Raw genomic sequence first — 21,099 nt, forward strand, 5'->3', positions numbered from 1 at the left:
GGGGCGGGCGGCGAGCCCGAGCCCCCGGCCGGGGAGCGGCTGGTGGTGGCGGAGAGCCTGGGCCCGCTCCGCGAGAACCCCTTCATGCGGCTGGAGAGCGAGCGGCGCCGGCTGCGGCAGGGGCGGCCCGGGCCCGGCGGCGCGGCGCGGCCGCTGCAGCAGCTGCTAGAGCTGTACAGCGCCGTGCCCGGCATCCGCACCATCCGCGCCGAAAACATTCTCATCATCGAGTCCCGCGCCGACCCCGCCGCCTGCTTCGCCGCGGGAGACGCGCCGCCCGCCCGCCGCCGGGACCCGGCCGGCCCCGACCCGCTGAGGGAGCTGCTGGCCCGGCGCGGCGCCGCGCTCGCCGAGATCCGCGCCGACCAGGTCGTCATCTACGAGACGGGGGAGCCACCGGAGCCGCCCGAGGCGGCCGAGCCGGGCACCGTCAGCCGCCTTCTGGAGAAGTTCGGGCAGCGGCCCCGCGGCCGCCGTCGCCGCGTTGGGGACGCGCTGACCGGGACCGGCGGGGCCGCGGCTCCTCCGCAGGTGGGACCGGCCGCTGCCCGGGCTGCGCCGCCCGCTCCGCCCGCGGGGCCCGGCTCCCCCCGCGCCCCCGCGCCCCTCCAGAAGGGACCCGGCTTTCCCCGGACCCCGGCGCCAAAGGCGGCACCGGCATCTCCGCCGGCGGTCCCGGCCACCCCCCCGCCGCTGCCGGCCCCTCCCCGGGCTGCCACCCCCCCAGCGGTGCCGGTGGCCCCCCAGCCCGCGAYCCCGCAGCCGGCTTCCCCGCGGGCTGTCACCCCTCCGCCCACGGCCCCCCCGCGGGTTGTCACACCCCCGCCCACGGTTTCCCCTCGGGCTGTCACCCCCCAGCCCACGGCACCTCCGCGGGCTCTCACTCCCCAGCCCGCACCACCTCCCCGGGCTGTAACCCCCCAGCCCACCCCCGCTCCCCCCCATGTTTTCACCCCCGAGCCCGCTCCTCCCCAGCCCACCCCTCCTGCCCCCCGGGCTTTCACCCCCGAGCCCGCAGCCCCCCAGCCGACCCCGGCTCCCCTCCGGGCTGCAGCCCCTCAGGCGGTCCCAGCTGTCCCCAAGGCTGCTGCCCCCCAGGCCAACTGCTTCCTCCACAAGATCAGCTCCAACTCCTTCACGGTCACTCCCCGGGGGCAGCTCCCCAGCACCCGCATCCCCGAGCCCGGTGCTGTCCCCGCCGGCCGCCCCGTGACGGCCAAGGGGCAACCAGTGCCATCCATCAGCCCTTCCCATGCCAGAGCCAACGCCAGGAGGCCAAAGCYGGAGGAGGCCGAAGCGGCCGTGTCCCCCCTGCCCAGTGCCAGTCCGGCCCCCAGTGCCACCGGCGCCGCTCGGCCGCTCTCCGCCTCAGCCCCCCGGGCCGGGGGCTCCTTCGAAATTCACCCGGCCCCCAAGCCCAACTTGGCGGCCATCCCAGCCCACGACCTGCAGGCACAGGCTCTGGCCAAGCTGCGCCTGAATTCACGCAATTCCTTCGTCTTCGTGCCCCGCCGGGAGGGTGGCCCGACTCAGCCACCGGCCCAGATTGCCCGGCCAGGGCCAGCGCCACCGCCCTCGGAGGAGAAGGCACCCAAGGAGGTCCCGAGGGCTTCCGCCCCGGAGCAGGAAGAGCCCATCACTTCCCCACCAGCGCCTGTGGATCCGCTGGTACCTGTGACTTACATCGATGACATTGTGGAGCCGGATGGTGGGGAGCTTCCTCCCAAGGCTGGCCCGGCCGCGAGGACGGGGAGCTTGGCCGATCAGCCTGGAGGAGCTGGCCCTGACCTGGAGATGGAGTTTTCCTCCGTGCCCCTCTACAGACCACACACGGCCCCCCAGCAGCGGGGTGGCAGCACCTTCACTGTCGTGCCCAAAAGGAAGCCTGTGCCCCCGGGGCTGCAGGCTCTCACCGATGCCAGTGGAAGGCCRCAGCGGGAGGAAGAGGAGGAGGAGGAGGAGAGCAAAGGAAGAGGCAAAGCCGTGGAGAACGCTGATGGACCCCAAGTGGCGATATCCCATAAAAAACGCTACCCCACGGTGAATGAAATCGAAGTGATTGGGGGGTACCTGTCCCTGGAGAGGTCCTGCATGAGCAAGACAGGCTCRCGCCGCAAGAAGGTAACTGGGCACCTCTGAGCTCAGCAGCCAGGCTGGAAGTGRCCTGGGGCTGCTTTGGGCTTGGTTTTCCATGAGGCGCCAGGTGGAAACATGGGTGGTGTGTTGGGTCCTTGTGGGAGCCAGGGCTCTGCCCTCAGAGCTGGCTGAAGCTGGAGGAAAAGGGACTCAGAAATGAACTGGGACTGGTGGAAAATGGGAGAGGGAAAGTGGAACTCCACCACACGGATCCAAAGGACATTTCAGAATGATGGGGAAGGAGGCAGGGATTAGTATTTCTCCTGGTACCCAGTATTAGGAGAGTTTGCAGCTCTTTGCAAGCCCCGTGTCTTGCTTTTACTGTCTCCTGGAACTTGAAAGGGAACATGAGGACCGCAGCTGGGAGATGGGATTTGGGGTGTTAATGGAATTTGCCCTCAGGGAGGGGGCACTGGGTGCTGTCCCACAAAGCTGCTGAGGGTGGGATATGCCCTGTGTCAACTGCAGGGCCTCTCCCGCCCCATCCCCTCTTGGGGATAATGGAAAGTAAAGTATTCCAGGAATTTAGGAGATGAGGGGGAGCTGCGTGGTTTGAGCAGCTGTAGGCTTGTCCTCCCGCTCTGCTCACAGTGTCCAAGGGGTTGGACATGTTGGGCTGCCCGTGGTCACTTGGGCAGCGTGGCATTGGCATCTTCCCCGCATTAGTGATCTATTGATAGAGACTCAAGAATTAGGTCTCGATTAGGCAGAAAGAGATCAGCAAGAACTTAACTCCCCTTGATAGGATTATACCACCTGCTCCTCTGGATGTGCAGCTACAGCTCTGAAGATCCAAGAGATGCTGATTGCTCCAAATGCYTCTGGAGTGAGCGAATGCCAGATTTTCTCACACTTGGGGGGTAGTGTCAATCTTTGTGAGCCCTAAATTGAGAATTAATCTTTATAGGGCTTGGTGAAATGGGTCTGGGTGTGATAAGAGGAGTGGATGTGAGTTGTTGGGCTCTGAAAGCAGCACACTGAGGTGGCAGATCCCTATCTTTAGGGCAGTGATGTCACATTTCACTGTGGGAATTGCTGTTGGACATTTCCGTTACCTCAATCCGAGTAGATAACTGGACTAAATCCACACGGGTGCCTGAGGCGCTGAGCATTATAATTTGAGGAAATCCTTTGAGCAGGGTGCATCTCATTTGAGGGGAGGCAGGGAGTGCTGCTCCCCTGGCTTAGTGCTGTCAAATTCCTCCCTAAACACACACAGCCTGCAGTAATTTGATGGTAAGTAATGCAGGGAGCAGGTCTGGAGCACGAGTACCTCAAGATCCAGAACAAGCAAATGAGCTAAGTGGTAATTCTTACTCAGTGCTCCTGAAGTTTTTCCTTGTTCTGCTACAGGGAAATGCTTGGTCAGACTGGAGTTGTCCTGCTGCTYAAACACCTGCTGGCTTGCACTCATTGCAGCTGTTTTGGCTCTGCTCAGGTTCAGTTTGGGTTCTTAATTGGATTTACCCCAAAATTGGGTGTGTGGTATAAGTGGTGAAAATACTAATACAGCRTGTTACAGTTCTGGGTGCTTTTAGGATGGAGCAGAGGATACAGAGRAAGTTTTGTGGAATGGCCACTCTTGGGTAAGGCCCACTCCTAATGGAGCTGAGGAGCTGATTTTTCTGAGCAGGGGATGCTGTTGGGGCACAAAGAACAAGCCTCAAGTAAAATCAGTTAAATGGTGCACAGTGGAAGGTGTCCTTAGCAGTACAAAAAGGTGGGAGGGAGATGAGGGTGAGGCCAGTGCAGTGACTGAGTTGTTTCTTGGTTGGTCAAACCCAGAGAAGTTGTGGCATGTCCAGCCTTGGAGCTTTCTAAAAGCTGTGGAAAGCTTTGAGCAACTGGCAGAAGTTTGGGCTAGAGACTTGCAGAAGACCCTTCCCACCCTAAAATACTGTGTGATGCTGGTTAACTGCTGTTGTGTTTGTCAGTGTTGGATTTGTTTGACATTGGGCAGGTCATGGAGCTTCTGTGCCCCTGTTCTTATCAGCTTAACAGCATTAACTGCCCTGCTGTGCAGATGAGGTGCTAAACATTGCAAGGTGCACACACAGCTGCTCCCTAAGAACTGTATGTGGGGTCATGCTGCATGAGAACTTGTGTAAACGTTTGGTTTCTGAAAAGAGAAATATAAAAACACAAAGGAGAAACTGCCTGTTACATTTGCAGAACTCAGGAAGCTGAAACAAATCGTGACCCTTTAGAAAATAAGATTCAGCTGAAGGAAAATAGTAAAGACRCAAGTTTCTGGGTGAAATGAAATGTGGTGTGGGAGAAATATCYGTTTTTCTTTCAGTTCCCTTCCTGTTCAGTCAGGCACAGAGTTTGACTTTGTAGCCAGGGTCTAGAAGATGCTGAGGGTGGACAAATGGAAAGATTTCTGTTTACTCTTGACCTAGAGGATGTTTGTGGCTTTTACTCTGGGTAATAAGGCTGAGTGTTGATGCCTGAAAAGGAAGGAGCTCGTATTAGGATGCATTCCTTGGTTTCTTCCCAAGAGATCACTCTGTGTCTCCAAGGCAACCAGCCAAAAACAAAAGTTCTGTTTTGTAGCTGTGTCGGGGTTTTCAGAAACTTGATTTTGGCCTGAATTGGGCATAAACAGACTGTTCCTGTGAGCTGGGAGCTGCAGTTGTTTGTTAAAACCAATGCCCCGTTCCCTTTTGGGGTGTCAAAACCCRATGCTGGTTTTAGTGAGCAGCTTCCTGTGTCTTTTGGGCTGAACAAGCCCTTCTTGTGCTAAGCATCTTCCTTTCCAAACSTTGCTTTTAAAAGGTCTTTAATTATGCTTCATACTCAAGAAAGTAGTGTTTAGTGAAACTTCAAGGACTTGGAAAAGTTTTAACTGTTTGCTGATGCCCAACAGGAATCTGGGAGAGATAAACAGCAGGTCTGGCACTATCAGGAAATGCTGTGGATCAGAGGGGGTCTGTGCAGTCAGGGCTAATAATTTATTAGGAAGGAGGGAGTCAACCCTGGCAGCTGGACCCCCTGTTCTCTGGAATGCAAATGGTGTTTTTCTTCAAATGTGGAAATMCAGCCTCCCTTTTCTGTCCCCATGCCTCGCCACTGATTGCCTGACCATGGTAGAGATGCCATCAAAATGGAGCTGACCTGCTCCATGTCCTCTGATCCATGTCCTCTGTGGTTTTTTGGAGTGGAAGGGTGGCTGAGACAGGCTGGGAGTGGGTTCCAGTGCTGTTCTTGTCTGCCCAGAGGGAGCTCCAGCCCCTGCTGACGGCAGCTGTGGGATTTGTGACTTTGCTGTGGCCTGAGGGATGCTGCTGGTTCAAGGCCTTTCAGGATAAACAGTTTTATTGCTCCTTCCAGACCTTCAAATTATGTGAAACAGCTGTTAGTTTTGGGGTTGGATCTGGATCTTGATGAGGGGGAGAGAGAGAAAGATGGTGTGTTGGAAATACAGAATGTGTTCCCTGCTCTCTTGTGGTGAGCCAGGAGCTGTGAGGGTCAGCGTGGGGCTGTGTGTGATGGGACACACCAGGAGCTGCAGGTGGAGGGCAGAGCCACCCCAGGGGCTGGGTGAGCTGGAGTTCCTGTGCTCCTGCAGTGCTTCAGGTGCCCCTCAGGGCTGTTCTTCTGCTCTGTGGCTGCTTTGAGGCCTCTCCAAGCAGTACCAAAAGCAGTTCAGATAAAGCGGTGGGGGTGGGACTCAGTTTGAGAACTGGGTTTGCAGCTCTGAAGGGATGTGCCAGGAGCTGCTGGGCAGCTGCTGGAGGAGCTGGCTGAGCTCTCAGAGAGGACAGGATACGTTTGCAGGGGTGGAAGGAGACCTACTGACCTTTATTCTAAAGCGGGAGTGGGGCAGAGGATGCAGCACACTGTTGGTGACCTCTGCTCAGGACTTCTCTTTGTACTCTGTTATTGCAAAGAAGCAAAGGCATTTCAGGCAGTAGCTGAAATGTGCCAGGAGGAAGGGAAGGCTTTGCTGCAGGATGTGGATCTTTGGGATCTCAGAGGATAAAATCTTGCTCTCCTGAGCTGACAAGAATCAATGGTGGTTTGGTCACCTGCCAGAATAACGTACAATGAAGTTGTTGGTGAGATAGAAATCTGGGTTTCTGCAAAACATGTGGTTGGCGTGTTGGAGCAAGAGCTGGGGAAGGATGGAGCACTGCAGAGCCAGCCTGGCTCCCCAGGAGCAGTTGCTGATTTTGGGCTTCAGGCTGTCCTCATGCTGGAAGCTGGACTCTGCCTGTGTGTGCAGATTTGCCCTGCCCGTGCTCCTTCCATGTGTCACTCCTGCAGTGTGTCYCACTGCATCGTGTTTGTCCTCTCCAGTATCCGATACCTCCTGGGGATCCTGCAGAAAAYRTGAATCCYGGYCAGGCCACCCAAAGTCCTGTGAATWAYGGGAGCTGAGAGCCAGCAGACATCAGGTTGTTGATGGGTTTGGTGTTTTGTGCTCATCACAGCTGGCGGTTTGCCGTGTGCTGGCAAGTGAGCYCCAGCCCAGAGTGAGCAGGGATTACAGGAACAAGGCTGGTGGGATCCAAACTGTTGGAGTCTGAGGCTAAATTGTCTTCAAAGATGTTCAGCTGAACTTCAAAAAGTTCCAGCTCACACGGACTTTAGCATGGTCCATGTTGTAATCTTTTGAGCAGCATAATGCCTGAATGTGGCTTCCAAATTCCTGCTTAAAAGTCTGTTAAAAAATTGTTCTAAATACCCCTCAGTTTTCATCATGGGTGGCAGCTTTGTTGGCCTAACCTGCTGCACTTCTTGCTCTGTAATTTTCCATCTGTTCAGTTCTGCTGGAGATGGTGTGCTGTGAGAACCAGGTGTAGGCTTGAGATGTTGGCATGGATCATGGATCAACATTTCCAGCTGTTGCCCAGACCTGTTTGGAGCAAGCCTGCACAGTGTGGAGTCTAAATATTAGTGGCTGCCTGAATTTTTTTTTTTTTTTTTTTTTCAGTGTGTAACACACATAAATTAACCATAACACAAGTAAATTAACCATAACACAAATAAATTAACCTGCAAGCAGGTCGCTAGAAGCAAAAATCTCTGAATTGAATCTTGATTATGTCATCTCTATGTTTTGGAGGGGTCAGGGCAGAGATTTGTGTTCTTTAGCTCTTGGAGAACTGCGTGTTCCCGTTCTGTTTTCCGTCTCCRGCTGTGCTGTGCTGGGGCAGATTCATCTGCCACCTTTAAGGAGGGGCTGTGGCAGTATCTGCCRTGGATGGATTGCATTTTTTGGAGATGAGGTCAGCAGTGATAAGTCTGCTCAGGAAATCAGTGTCTTGGATGATGAAGTGCGGTCCCTCCCCTGCGGAGATGAGCTCCATTAGCTGTCAGATGGCAGCAGGCACGCTCACCCAGACTGGGCCATTTCCCTGCCCTTTGCTAATTCCACTCATTTTTTTTTTTCTGTGATGCTGATGACTGAAGACTAGAAATCAGAATTTGCTGCACTTACAGCTTCTGAACCACTTCACAAGCTGCCCCAGAGGCTGTCAGTGGGGCAAGTGGGTGGGTTTTTGTTTCCCCACTGCCTGCCAGCACCTTGAAGTGCTGGGACTTTGTTGTAYGAAACCCTGGCAGAGCAGATGAATCAGATTTATCTCATCTCTGTAGTGGGAAACTTTTGGACTGAGGCTCTCCACGGCTTCACTGCTCCTCAGTGACACTCTGAGCTACTCCCAAATTCCCCTGGTTCTCTTCCCCTCTGTGCCCTGCCTGCTGCTGTCAGCACTGCAGAGAACGGACAGAAGGGCTAAAATAGAAACTCTTACGCAAATAAGAGTCGAGCCTGGCTATGAAGCTGGTTAGGACGTGCCCAGGGCTCAGCCTGCCCCAGAGCTCCAGAGGAGATTTGAAGTACTTTGTGCTCTGAACTCTAATCACGAGGATTACAGTTAACGTTTTCTTAATCAGTTTCCTTAATCTGTGGACCAGATTGGAGATGGTTTATAATTTCCCTTCATCTCAAGGGTTCGGTTTATCTCGGGTTTGGGTTTTCCTTCCCACTCTGGTTTTTCCAGTGTGTGGTCATGGTGTTCTGAGAAGAGCAGAGGAAGGACACACTGGGGTGGCTGGGGCAGGAGTTCTGCTGCTCTGTGTTATGTGTGAGAAACAGCAGGGAAAACGAAAATGTTTCGTTTCTGGGTGCAGTGGCAGTAAAGGAAATCTGGGTAAGAGCTGCTGCAGCAGAATCTCCTTCACCTCAGGGGTTGTGCTCACCCCCCTCCCGAGTGAAACATGAATTAAAAACATATTTACAACCCAGACTCTTCCCAGTGACTGCAACAGGACGTGGGGCTGGGAAGATATCACTGAGTGTCACTTTGTGTAGGAAGAGACATGTGAAGCTATGTATCACACAGAGCAACTTTCCAAACATCCTGGGAAAATGCAGGCTGGAGGAACTTGGTGCTGSTGTTTTCCGAGAAATGCCCTTCAGATGATCTTGGGAACTTGGCAGGATGGAGCTGCTGCTTTGTGGGTATTGGAAGGAATGTAGGAAATATCTCAGACAAAACACTTGTGTGTGTAGGGAAATTGTGTTGCTCACAGCTGGTGAAAATGCAGCTCTGAGGGCACAGTCCAAAGGCTCCTGGTGAACCTGCTGCCCTTGCTTCTCAGCAAGGAAGTTCCTTTTGCATGTTAGAAGGGAGAAAAAGGGCAGTAGAGACATGAACTCTGTCGTGCAGATGATATTGTTCACTGGAGCTTTTTGGTCCTAAGTCTGGAATGAGCTCCTTGGCAGGGTGGGAAGTCATTCTGTTCCCAGCTTCCCTCTGTTTCCCATGAAGTGAWGCTCCATGGGTCCCACTGCAGCACCAAACCCCCCAGGTGTTTGTTTGAGCTGCTCTGGGCAGTCTGGGTTGCACAGAAATGTTTGTGGCTGGCAGCACTTCATTGCACTGTAGCTACAACTGGGCTGTTCAGAGCTGCCTGGAAAATCCTCTGCTGTGTGCCTTGCAAAAKAGATATTTCCTCTAGGATCACATCCCAGTTGGGGAGCTCTGGGTGGTTTTTATGAAGATACCAACTCTTGGCACCAATTGTACCTTGTTTATTCTGCTCCCTCTGTGTATTCAGATGGGGTTTGTTTCGTGCAAGTAGGGAGATCTGTCCAATTCTTAGGGGCTAAATAAGTAATATTTGAATTGCTTGTTAAGCTGTAGAAGGCTCTGGCTCTTTTGCCTGCAGATGTGGGGAGGAATAAAGGGCTCCCAGGGTGAACGGCTGCTCTGTGCCCTGGCACCCTGGGGCTCCAGCTGTGCTTGTGTGGCCACTGCAATCTCCCCTTGTCCAGCACAGTGAAAGGAAGAATTAGCCAAGCCACCTGCCCCACATGCTCTGGGGACTGTCCCTACTCTGTCACTTCTCATCAGGAATTTGAAACTTCCCCGTGTCTTGCCCAAGGAGTTTAATATTTCGAATCTCCATGCATTGCTCCTATCTGCCATGTGCTTCAGCATATTGATTACACAGAGCTGGCTCTGTGGGTTGCCTTGTAAATGGAGACTTTCTTGTTTTGCCTTGTGGCTTGGGAGCTGGGATGTGATCCTGGAGGAAATATCTCCTTTGCCAGCCACCSAGGGCTTCCCTGACATGTTCCTGCTGTAAATCTTTAGTGCTCTTAGATCTGCTCTAACTCTCTGAGGTGCAGTTAATGGTTGAGCAAAAGTCAGTGTTACTCTCAGGAAATACTTCTTGGAAAAGCACGATTGAGTGAGTCTGTGGTGACACAGCCAGCTTCAGTTCCCCAAAACTCTTTTTTTTTTGTACAGAATGACAGAGAAGTAAATTTCTGAAGGGCCGTCTGCAGTTTTCTTGGCATACTTAGAATGCTTCAGCCTTAGCAGTACAGGGTTAATCCGATATAGGAAGCAAGCCTCAAGTCCCCTCTGTTCCTAGGGATACTTGTCAGGGAAAAAGCCTTTCTTTCTGTGTCAAGGGAAGGCTTTAGAGGCACAAAAGCTCCTTATCTTCTGAATGATAGCAAATGCTTTGGTGATGTGCTGGTGCTGCTGTAGTCCCCAGGGTGCTATTCCAGGCTGCCCACATAATTTGTGCCTGGAGTTATTCAACAATTTGGGCTGACACATGACCATGTTTTCAGGACAGGCATAGACACTGAGACAAGTTCATTGCTAACTCCAAGCAAAAGGCTCATTTTCCCAGAAATCCTTTATTTGCAAGTTTCTTTTCATGGGAACTGTCTAGATCATTGAATACAAGCTGCTGTGAAAAAAAAATGAAGGTCTCTGCAGAGGTTTGGAGTTAATGAACTGCTTTTCTGTCTCCTTTTATTAAATCTGTTTCTCTGTGGGGCTGGTCAGATGGGAAGACCCTTTGGGGATTTTTGTCTACCATAAAATCTCTGCTTCCAGCCTCACAAGCAGTTTTTTGTYCATGCACGGACCTTCCCTCTCACTCTGTGGTTGTTGTGTGTTAGACCCTCCTCTTCATACAGGTCCTGAGCCTCCATCCACCACCCCAATGGGTCTAGAGCTTGAGCAGCTTTTCTGCCCAGCTCGGGGGGCTGTTTGCAGCCTGCCCTGGGATGTGCACAGGCTTCCTGACACTCCCAGCTGGCTGCAGTTTCAGGTATCAGGTGTGATGTCTTGTGCTTTCATCTCGTTGACCCAATCTTTAGACAAGCAGTGCAGCAGCAAATGTCCCTCGGGGTGAGGTGGCACAGGAGCACACGGTTCTTCAGAACACTCGTTCTATCTGTGCTTGATCTCTCAGGGATGTCGATCCCTGCTTTGTGCTCATGCTGGATTGCCCACCCCTCCTGTGGGTAGCAGCCAAACCCTCCTGTGCTGCTGTGAGAGGAGGCAACTTCCTGGTGAGGGGAAGAGGAGAGGCAGACACTGATCTCTTGTCTGTGGTGACCAGGGACAAGATCTGAGGCTGGAGTTGTGTCAGGGCAGGGTCAGGCTGGAGATCAGGAAAGTTCTTCTGTCCCCAGAGGGTGCTGGCACTGCCCAGGCTCCCCAGGGAATGGTCCCGGCCCCGAGGCTGCCAGAGCTCCAGGAGCGTTTGGACAGCGCTGCCAGGGATGGACAGGGTGGGGCTGTTGGGGKGTCTGGGCAGGGCTGGGGGTTGGTGATCCTSRTGGGTCCCTTCCTGCTCAGTTTATTCTGTGGTCCTGTGATTGACCAGATGTGAAAAGCTGCTTTGAATCGCACCCAGCAGCYCCTGCACATCCTGGGCAGTCAGTGCAGTCCCTGGGTTTGTCACTTGGGAATTGCATTGCTTGAGGAAGAGGATAATTAGAGAAAAATGAGTACCTGAAGAGAACAGGTGCTGCTCAGCTGTTTGGATCTGGTGAGGCACTTGGTGGGTTGGGATGTGCTGGAGGTGCTGGGGGATGGCASCAGGACAGGTGCTTCCCCACTTGCCATCCCATCCTGCTCCTCCAAGGACAGAGCAGGGATGGCAGCAGTGCCCTGGCACCTCCAGCAGGAGACCCGGCTTTGGGAGATGGGAACCACTCACAGGGAAAGAGATGGGCTCAGTCCTTCTCAACCCCCCATTCTGGCCTGCTGTGATGGGAATCAAATGCTGACTCACACTCTCCCTGCTGGAATGCAGTTATAGGATGATTTTATTCTTTTTTAGTGCCTAGAATAATTACCTGTTTCCTGATTGTTAYAAGGTGAGCATTTGGATTGCCAAAGAGGTTTCGGTTTAAAAGGTGTAAACACCCCACATTATCACTTTGGCTCATCAGCCAAGCAGCAAATGTGATCATGGGTGGAGAAGAGCAAAGCCAAAGTAAGGAGATTTCTCCTAGAGCTGAGGATGCAGATTAACCCCTGRAGATTTCCAGAGTGGTCCCTGGTGYGTGAGAAGCCATTGGGTCTTTGCTGTGCCATTAAAGCTGCCTTGCAGCCTTTCCCCCCTCCTTGGGGATGAGGTAGCTGCTGACTGTCATTGCTCATGTTGTAGGTTGGCTTCTGTAAATTGGTTATTTTTATTTTTAATAGATCTTTGTATGTGAGGGCTCTTTGATGGCTGGTCTGTGTACAGCCTGAGTCCTCACAGCCTGAAACGAGATTGGCTTTCCTTTTCTAAGTGAGCCCTGTATGACTGCTCAGATTTACGCTTTGTTGGGTAATGTTTACCGTGGCTTCCCTTTCCTGGATATTCTATTACTCATTGCTGTTCAATTCCTAGCAAATAAATAAATGATTTTTGCTATGGCAACAAGAACCTATCAGTTGAACAGCACAATATTCCCTGAAAAGCTGCTTTACTCTTTGCAGTGTGTCTCTGATTGCTGGGCAGAGTATTTAAATATATATATATATATATATGGATTTGGGTTGAACCCTGGATTTGTGATACAGCTGTGTGTCAGCTGAGCAAAGAGTGACAAATCCCTGCAAATATCCACAGCTGAAGGGTGCAAAATTCTTCCTTGCCACAGCTGGCAGCTTCTGCTGGGGCAGAACCAGGGGAAGCAGTGCTGGGACAGGCTGGGCAGAGGCCTCTGGCTGGGCTCCAGCCAGCTTGGCTCTGCTGGAACACGCTTTTCTTCTAAAGAAACGGCTCCTGTTAGCTTTTGTCTTCCCATAAAAGTCTCTGTGGTCTGGCAGGGCGCTGCTGGCTGTGCAAACCTGTTGTCTGTGCCATTACTGGGCTCTTGGTTTTCCTTTTTTGCTGCTTCCTGGGACTGAGGCTGCCTGCTGCTCCTCACACACGGGCTCAGTTCTGCTCTGGAGCCGCTCAGAGTGTTCTTTGCCCCATGTGTCCCCTGGTTCTGCCTGAATGCTTTGCCCTCCCTGTTCTGTTGGGTCAAGCAGATCTGCTTTGTGCTTCCTTGAAACCATGCCATGCTCAGAGAGGGGAGTTTGGRTGCCAGCACAGCAGCTTTTGGGGTTTGGGGCTCTCTCCCCACAGGCAGAGCTGACTGAGTGCCCCAGGGTCCATCCTGTGCCAGTGCCTCATGTTTGCTSTGCCTGGGTGTGCCCAGGGCTTTAYTGCAGCAGCTGTGGGGCTCTGCCTGGTGCTCAGGAGCAGCTCTGGGAGCASGGGCTGGCATCTGCCMTAGGGCAGGTCAGGATGGTTTGGGGCTTGTGTCACAGTGCCCCTGTGCCACACACAAGGTCTGGCTGAGCCTTGGCAGTGATCTCGGCCCCAGCTGTGCCCGGGGTGCCAGGGCTCACTGAGTGCCCTGTGTGAAGGGCTCCAGCATTGCCTCCTGCTCCAACTGGCTGTGGGGAGCAGGAGCTGTTGGGTTTGGGGCTGTGGGTGTTGCCTCCAGACTCTGTGTGGGATGTGGCTGTCTCCAGGCCATTTCTGCTCCGTTCTGCTCTTTGGTTTTGCTTCCTGCTGAGGCTGTTTTCTCCTCCAGCACTGCATGCACCTTTGGTCCAAACTGGACTCAAAGTMATTTTTCTTAGAGATTTCCTCCAGATAGCAGAAAACCAGGAACATTTAGTTCCATCTCCCAAGCTTAAATTCTAAACTCAAGGCATATCTCTGCTGTCTCCTTTGTTTTCTATGTTCAGYCAAGTGCTTCTTGCCCTGCAGTGCAGTCTTCAGTCCTGGTAAGGAGCCTGTGTGCAATGTCTGGTTCTGGGATAGCTCCTGAGCTTCCAGRAGCCCTGGGCACCTCCACCCCTGTGGCCTCCGTGCCTGGCAGCGTGGCTCATCCCCAGGACAGACACCACATTGTGAGCAGTGACAGCCTGGCTCGGATCAGGGAGCATCTAGGTCAGCAGCAGGGATGGGAAATTCAGGGAGCAGCAACTGGGATGCTCTAAGCTAAAGGACCATTTTATTCCAACCCCTTTTCTCTGGAATAGAATCACTCTTCTCCCCAGGTGTCATYTGGGGACACTCAGAGTGGCTCTGGCCAGAGCTGGGGCAGGGAATGGGGAAAGGCAGCTGGCTGTCCTCTATGTAGTTTCCATCCTGCCTTTTCCTGGGAGCAGGGGAAGGGAGGCAGCCTGTGTTCAAGGTTTATCCTGCACTGGGGCAGAGCAGCACAGGGCTCCAGCTGTGGATTTGCAGTGTGGAGGAACTGCAGCTGCTCCCTCTGTTACCCAGATTCCAGCTAAGCTCCCCTGGCTGCTTTGCTGAAAAGCAGCAACGGAATGCTCCTTGTCCTGTTCTGATCCTGCCATAGCTCCAGGGCTCCTGCCATGGGCAGCACAAGTGGCATTGTGACCTGCTGGCAGCTCTGGCCCWTGGGCACATCCAGGTGTGACTGTAGCAGCCCCCAGAAGTGTCACTCCGGTGCTCTGATGGCTGCTGTGGCAGGGAATGGGTACACCTGGGCAGCACCGTGGTGTTTGGGAGCTTCTCAGGGCCAGGTGCCACTTCCCAGGCTGTGGTGCTTTTGTGTAGATGGGAAATTGCAGATCTGGCCATGGGATAAATGTGCTGCACTTGCTCCTTGCCACGGAGGCATCTGGAGAGATCCCAACCATCCGGTTCCTGCCTCCTGTCACAAGCTGCCACGTCCTTTCCATTCTGTTTATAACCCTATCAGCTGAATTTTAATTGTATTTAGAAGTGGAGGGATCACAGCACCCTTTCAGACAGCTGCTCCTGAACCTTGATCTCTGTTGGCTAAATACTTCCCTCCTTCTGGCATGAATGTACTTCTGGCAAGCTTCTCCTCCTTGTTTGTCTSCTGTGTGCTGGCATCAGCAGTTCTCTGCTCCTTGTTTTTTTTTTTTCTGGAGCACTTACAAAGAGCTGTTAGGCTTTTTCTCCACCTTCAGTTTTGTTGTGTGAAGTTTTTGCCAATGAATCTCCTCTGCACCTATTGAGGTGACCTGTAACCAGATCCCTGGAGCACAGCGGTAGATAATGATTAGGACAGGCAGGGCTGCAGGGGAACAAACCCTTCCCTCACCTTTTCTTTTCAGCTTGGAAGAGCACATCTGGAKTTCATTCCACCACCTGCTGGGTGTTATTGGGAGGATGGAGCCAGGCAGTCCCTGTTTCCAGCAGAAATGCTTTTCTTCATTCCTGGGTTATTTAGGCAGCATCCTAATTATTATTACAGTCTTGTAGCAAATCCCAAATTTTCTTCCTTAGTTATTCACAGGTGATGAGCTTCTCTTAGAACAAGGCTTGCCCTTAAACACAACTCCATTTCTAGTGTTTTTGCTCACCAGTTTTCTTCATGACCCATAAAATTCTGGTTTGTCCTTGATGAACTCTTGTGTTTGAGTCCATTTCTCAGTCTCCCATAGACCGTGGAAGGGTCATTAGTGACAAWACAGGAAAAAACTTGTTTTAAACCAGAACCTTTATGGTCTTCCCCTTGTCCAGTATTTTCCCTGTCTGCCTCCAGCTCTTACCATCTCTCCTTTAGCTGCTTCCTTCTTCTCACTTCTGTTTTTCTGTTTTTAAGCCCTGTTTTACATAGCTTAAATAGCTCTTTGCCAGAATGTCCTCCCAAGACTGGAGTTCTGAACATGGATGTTTCTGCTTTCTGGAGCTTGGATACACAAAAGAGTTATCAGGAATTACCAATGTCACCTTTCCAACCTGTGGGTGCTTTTCTGCTAGGCAGCACTGATCCCATGAGAGACACTGGCAGCTCCTCCCAGGGGCTGGTTAGTGTGAGGAGATGGCAGAGGGCACAAAGCCAGAGGTTCCCTGGACRCCAGGGCCTCCTGCCTCCATCCCATCCATTTAGCTGTGCCTTTGGGTTTTCTCTCAGCGTGGCAAGAGATCCACCAAGGCCCATGGGGAGGGATGGGGGGATCTGCAGTGGCTGCTTTAAACCAGGGGCCTGTCCTGGCATGTGCAATGCCTGTGCCAGAGCCAGTGTATGGATCAGTARCTTCTTGTGCTCATCTGTGATAATTCTCCTTTGCTGTTGTCCAGATGAAGATCTCTTTCAATGAGACAAGTTTGCAGACTATGTTTGAGTACCCCTCAGAGAGCTCCTTGGCAGAAGAGGATGAGGAAGAGGAAGGCCATGCTTCTGAAACAGAGGAGGAAAAATCTCGTACTCTGTATGTTCCACGCCCAAACAGCACTTTGCATCCCAGTACACCTAACTCAGGTGAGTGAGGCACTGTRTTGGCCCCATGGGGTTTCAGGTAATGTCTGACACTGTCCATGTTTCCTACAGACCCTTAAGGGGCTCCACATGGTGGGGGGATGCTAATGGAGATGGACAGGGAGCAGATGGGCAGTTTCCAGGCTGTCCCTGCTGGGATCCTGGTCCCACTTCCTTTTGGGGTGGAGAGGAATATTTACCTCATCTTTCTCCTTCCAGCAGATTTATCCAGCTACACCCCAAAGCACTCCGTGAAGTTCAGCGAGTGGCAGGAGCAAAAGTATGAGGGTCCTGCTGCAGAGGGAGCCCTCCCAAAGGAAGCTGATTCCCATGGGAACCAAGTCATGGTGAGGCTTTAAATATGCAAGTCTTGTGCTCTCTTGTGGGGTGGGGGTCGTTCTGGGCAGTGGATGGGATGGAATGTGCCTTTCCCTGCACACCTGTGTTTGTGTCACTGCTCCCAAAGGGACTGTCCCCCTGCCACTAACACACCTGCCCCTTCCTGGCTGTGTGAAAGAGGCTCAAGGCAGCTGGCACACTCCGTGCTCAGCACAGGAAAGACATGGATCTACTGGTGCAAGTCCAGAGGAGRCCATGGAGATGCTCCAAGGGCTGGAGCCCCTCTGCTCTGGAGCCAGGCTGGGAGAGCTGGGGTTATTCACCAGAGAAGRGAAGGCTCCAGGGACACCTTCCAGCACCTTCCAGCGCCTAAAGGCGACTTGTGAAAAAAGGGAGATTGAGTTTTTACATGGGCAGGTGATGGGACAAGGGGAAAYAGTTTTAAACTAAAAGAGAAGAGATWTAGATKAGATTTTCTGAAGAAATTCTTCACTGTGATGGTGGTGAAGCCTTGGCACACGGTGGCTGCCCCATCTCTGGAAGTGTCCAAGGCCAGGTTGGACAGGGCTTGGARCAACCTGGAATGGTGGAAGRTGTCCCTGCCCATGGCAGGAGGTTGGAACAAGATGGGTTTTAAGATCCCTTCCAACCCAAACCATTGCAGGGTTTTATGATACTCCAGGGCACGTTTGGAAGGGGGGGACTAACAAAACGCACCCAGTTAACCCGGGCAAGGAGCCAAGATCCCATCCAAGGGTGTGGGTGCTCCTTCGGCCCGGGTGTGACGGCCCCTCGGTGTCCCTGTGCTCTGCCCACAGCTCACCCCGGCGGAGAAGGGCGGTCTCTCGGATTTCAGCAGCGAGCCCGCGCTCTATTTCTGAGCCTCATCGCCGGTGCTGCAGCAGCGGCTGCTGGGCAGGACGGGGCAGTGCAGCCGCCGTGTCCCCACGGGAACCGCCACGGAAACCGGCCCGACACCGCGGCGTTCCTCACATCCTGCTGCCAAGGGTGGACCAGATGCTATCAGGCATCCTCAGAGAATATTTGCACTGGATTTTGGGACCGAATTACTGCTTTCAAGGCGTATGAATTATTCTGCCTGTGGCCTTGCATATTCCTTGTTCAAGATCAGCTGCTGGTTAGGCAAATGTGGGAAGGRCATCTGTAATCCTGGGATGGATGTTGATTTTTCTCAGTGCTTATCTTAGTCCAGGCACTGTGCAGGGGCTGGACAGCTTTTGTAACCCTTCTCCCCAGGGGAGGATGGCTCTGGAGTTGGAGCTCTGGGAGCACTGGGTGGTCASGTGGGTTCACAGCGTGGCTGTGATTTGACACATGGGGTGTCAGTTGGAAAACCATTGAAGGCTCATGGTTTGTCCCTGGCACATTTCTGGCTCTGCTTTCACTGAAACATGGAATTCATGTGCTAGTTATGTGCTTGTGGAGTTCACTGAACACCCTGAGGCATGGGAAGGGCAACGAATGCCTTTAGCTTTAGGTGTTATTTTTGCACCAATCAGTAAAGAAGTGTCCAGACTTGCTTGAGCCTGTTGAAGATTCCCAAACATTGGCCATAGCTTTGGTCTGTCCTTCCCAACTGTGGCATCCAGTCTCTGGGAATTGCTGGTTGTGCTCCAGTTTGYCAGTTCCTCTTGTTGCTTTGTTCCAGATCTCACTGATCTCTCTTGGTTGCTTCCTTCGAGCCACGCTCACTCTGATCCTCTAATCAAAGCACAGGAGGGCAGTTTCACTCCTTTCTTCTGCAGAACTTGAACAAGGAATGTGGGTTTTTTTTGGTTTTTTTTTTTTTTTTTTGGATTTTTATAGTTCTATTGTAATTGTTTAATGCAGCCAATATGCAAAGGAATCTGCTAGAATCTTCCATTCAAGTTTTCTACTACTGTAAACTCAGGGTCAAAATTGCACTCTGGAACAGATGGAGCAGTGCTGCTAATGTGATTTGTACTTTGGGATTAAAAGAGATGTGGTGGAAACAGATCCGGCCTCTTTGGGCTTTATGGAATGAGCAATACCCCAGTGTGGGATGTGATCCAAAGGAACAGGCTGGTATCTTTGATTAAATKTGATGATTGTTTGTCTGTTATATAGAGCCGATAAATGTCTGCTCAAGTGATGCTGGTCTGTGAACTGATAGTGCTCTGCATACCTTGCACTCGGTTTGGTGTGTGTTGTAGCAGCAGGGGAAGGTTGTTCTGCTGAAAAACAGTCAGGATTAAATGTTAGGACAAACCTACTTATAGCTGTTCCCTTCTGCCCTGGGTGCCTAAATTCTTTTGGAAACATAATGCAAAAAAAAAAAAGAAAAAAAAAGAGCTACTCAGTAGTTCGTTAGATGTTGGCTGGGGGGAGCCACAAAGTAACACTTTGCACCTCCTTGTCCTTCCCAAGCTAATTTGAGATCTGTTCCCTGTGTGATTTGCCAGGAGCAGGATGTGTCTGTAGAGAATCTGCCTGGGACATGGTACAAGGACCATGGAATTCCATGTGAAATACTTCAGGATAAGGTGCTGAGACTGGGGTAGAATGAGGGAAAACGCTGATGACTGCTAGATTYAAGGGGTGAGTTCTCAGCACTGCTTTTCTAGCAGAAGAGATCCCATGAGCATCTTTCCCKGTGGAACAGCCCAGGTCAGTTTAAGGCAGCTCTGTTTCTAGATTCACAGCTTAGCAAAGCTGCAGGTGATAAAGCAAAGCTGCTTTCAACTCAAGGTGGGGACAAGGTGTCTAAAGTAGTCCTGGCTTAGTTCTGCTACGGATCCATGAGGAATGCTGGAGCCAACACTGTCCTGCAGCTCGTTCCCCTGGCCTCAGGCAGCTGGACAGTGCTCTGGTGTGCTGCACCCGGTGAGTGAACTCTGTGCCTGCAGCCCTGTGGGCAGGAACGCTGGGGACTGAGGGAGTGCAGAGTGTGCTGCTCTCTGCTCCTTCCCCCAGCGATCCTGCTCCACCTTGGAGCTGTGATTCACACCTCACTGAACACTTCTTGGCACTTCCCAGCTTTGTGCTCTCATCCCTGCCCAGGTACTCCAGCTCCCTCCAGGCAGAGCAGGGTGAGTGCTGTCCTGAGGGCAGGAGCCTCAGCAGATCGGTCACCTCCTGGGATGTGCTTCAGAATCACTGTGCTCAAAATGAAGGGTATTTTTTTTGTGTAAATGCCTACCCTGATCTGTAGCGTTCAAAGATYAGCTTTACTGGATCTCTAATTAATACCAAAGCACGTCTGAAAGGAAAATTTACTTCTGCAAAACAAAGACTTTTATTAAATGTGGCGTCCTCGTACCACAACAGCAGCTCTCCCCGGCCAACAGGACTTTCCAGGCTGAAGAACAAGTTTAGTAACGCTTTTGCCGACGTGCTCGTCCTAATGAAGTGCTTTGTGGCTCAATGGCTTTACCAAAATCCCCCATTTCCTCCTTCAGGACATCTAGCAATGTCTGAGAATTGTCCAGTATCTGGGAAAGAAATAAAAATAGCTTATTTTTACACAAACTGTTTCTTTTATGAGTTCCCTTCCAATTCAGCTGATCTGCTTTGCAGCAAGAGGGGTTCTCCAGCTCTTCAGCCTCCAATTCCTGGTGATCTATCACCTTGTCTCACTGTGGGAATATCTGCAGGGGAATTTCTCTGGTTTGTGTTCATATTCTGAATATGTAAGGTCTTAAGCAATTTATCTGCCTTGGAGCATGAGACAGAGAACTTCCTGAAGCAAACTGGGGCTTTTKGGTTGGTTTGGTGCTYTTTTGGTTGGTTGGTTGGGTGGGTTTTTTTAAGGGAGATTTGATACCTGGACTTTTTAGATCTGTATTAAATTGTGCTCAGCTGATCCAGTTTCAACTCTCTTCCGCTGTTAAAACTGCACATTCTGGGTTTCTGGCTTCAAGACTAACTCAACTCTATAGTGACCTTACATCAGACTAGATCTTTTATTAATTTCCTCCTATTTTTAGCTCACAGTGTGCATAATAACATCCCTGCTTCCTGTGCTCTAGGCAACAAGTTTAGGAGACCATGCTGCCTGTCCAGCTTACYAGTTAAAAATTTTAACACAGTGGACAATTGTAACCAAATGTCCCAAAAATAAATTATGTTCCTGTGGGATTGTGGAAATCACCAAGTGAGGTGAGGGAACCAAGGATCCCAAGGACCTGAGGGAAGCACCCCATAGGATGAGGTGCTGGAGGAAGGTGAAATCCTGTGGGGGCTGGAAGAAGACAAAGAGAAATCGCAAACTAGGAATGTACATCCACAGGAAAGGAACTTTGTGACTGGTTTCTCTCTGTAGGACACGTGCATCTCTTCCTCACCACCTCTTTCTACCTCCTGTGGGTGTCAGTTTGTTTCAATAAACAGGAATTCATTTGTAGGCTGGATCTCAGGCAACATTTCTTTTCAAAGGGGCTGATTGTGTCCTTACAACGTAATTTTTAAGGTTTTAAATTTTTTATGTGAGTTTCCGCCTTCACTTCAAACCAACAGGTCGTGAAGGAGGTCAAGGGAACAGCTCCAGCCTCATCTGAGCCTCACTGTCATGGGAAAGTACTGACTTCGAAAGAGGAAGAGGAGTTAACAGTATTTGGTCACATTCA

The 21,099-nt window shown here is 51.9% G+C and overlaps 1 protein-coding gene across 1 annotated transcript; it reads left to right on the top strand.

Moving 5' to 3' along the window:
• Window positions 1–18,380, top strand: TPRN (taperin; the record flags this gene model as incomplete). Its single annotated transcript, XM_057378336.1, has 4 exons — window positions 1–2,121; window positions 15,976–16,156; window positions 16,373–16,500; window positions 17,311–18,380. Coding segments are annotated over 4 exons (2,493 nt in total), but the record flags the coding sequence as incomplete, so codon positions are not given.
• Between the last annotated feature and the right edge of the window lie 2,719 nt (window positions 18,381–21,099).

Source organism: Malurus melanocephalus, unplaced genomic scaffold, assembly GCF_030028575.1.
Source record: "Malurus melanocephalus ecotype Western Australia unplaced genomic scaffold, MMel_1.1 scaffold_355, whole genome shotgun sequence".
Classification (NCBI taxonomy): Eukaryota; Metazoa; Chordata; class Aves; order Passeriformes; family Maluridae; genus Malurus; species Malurus melanocephalus.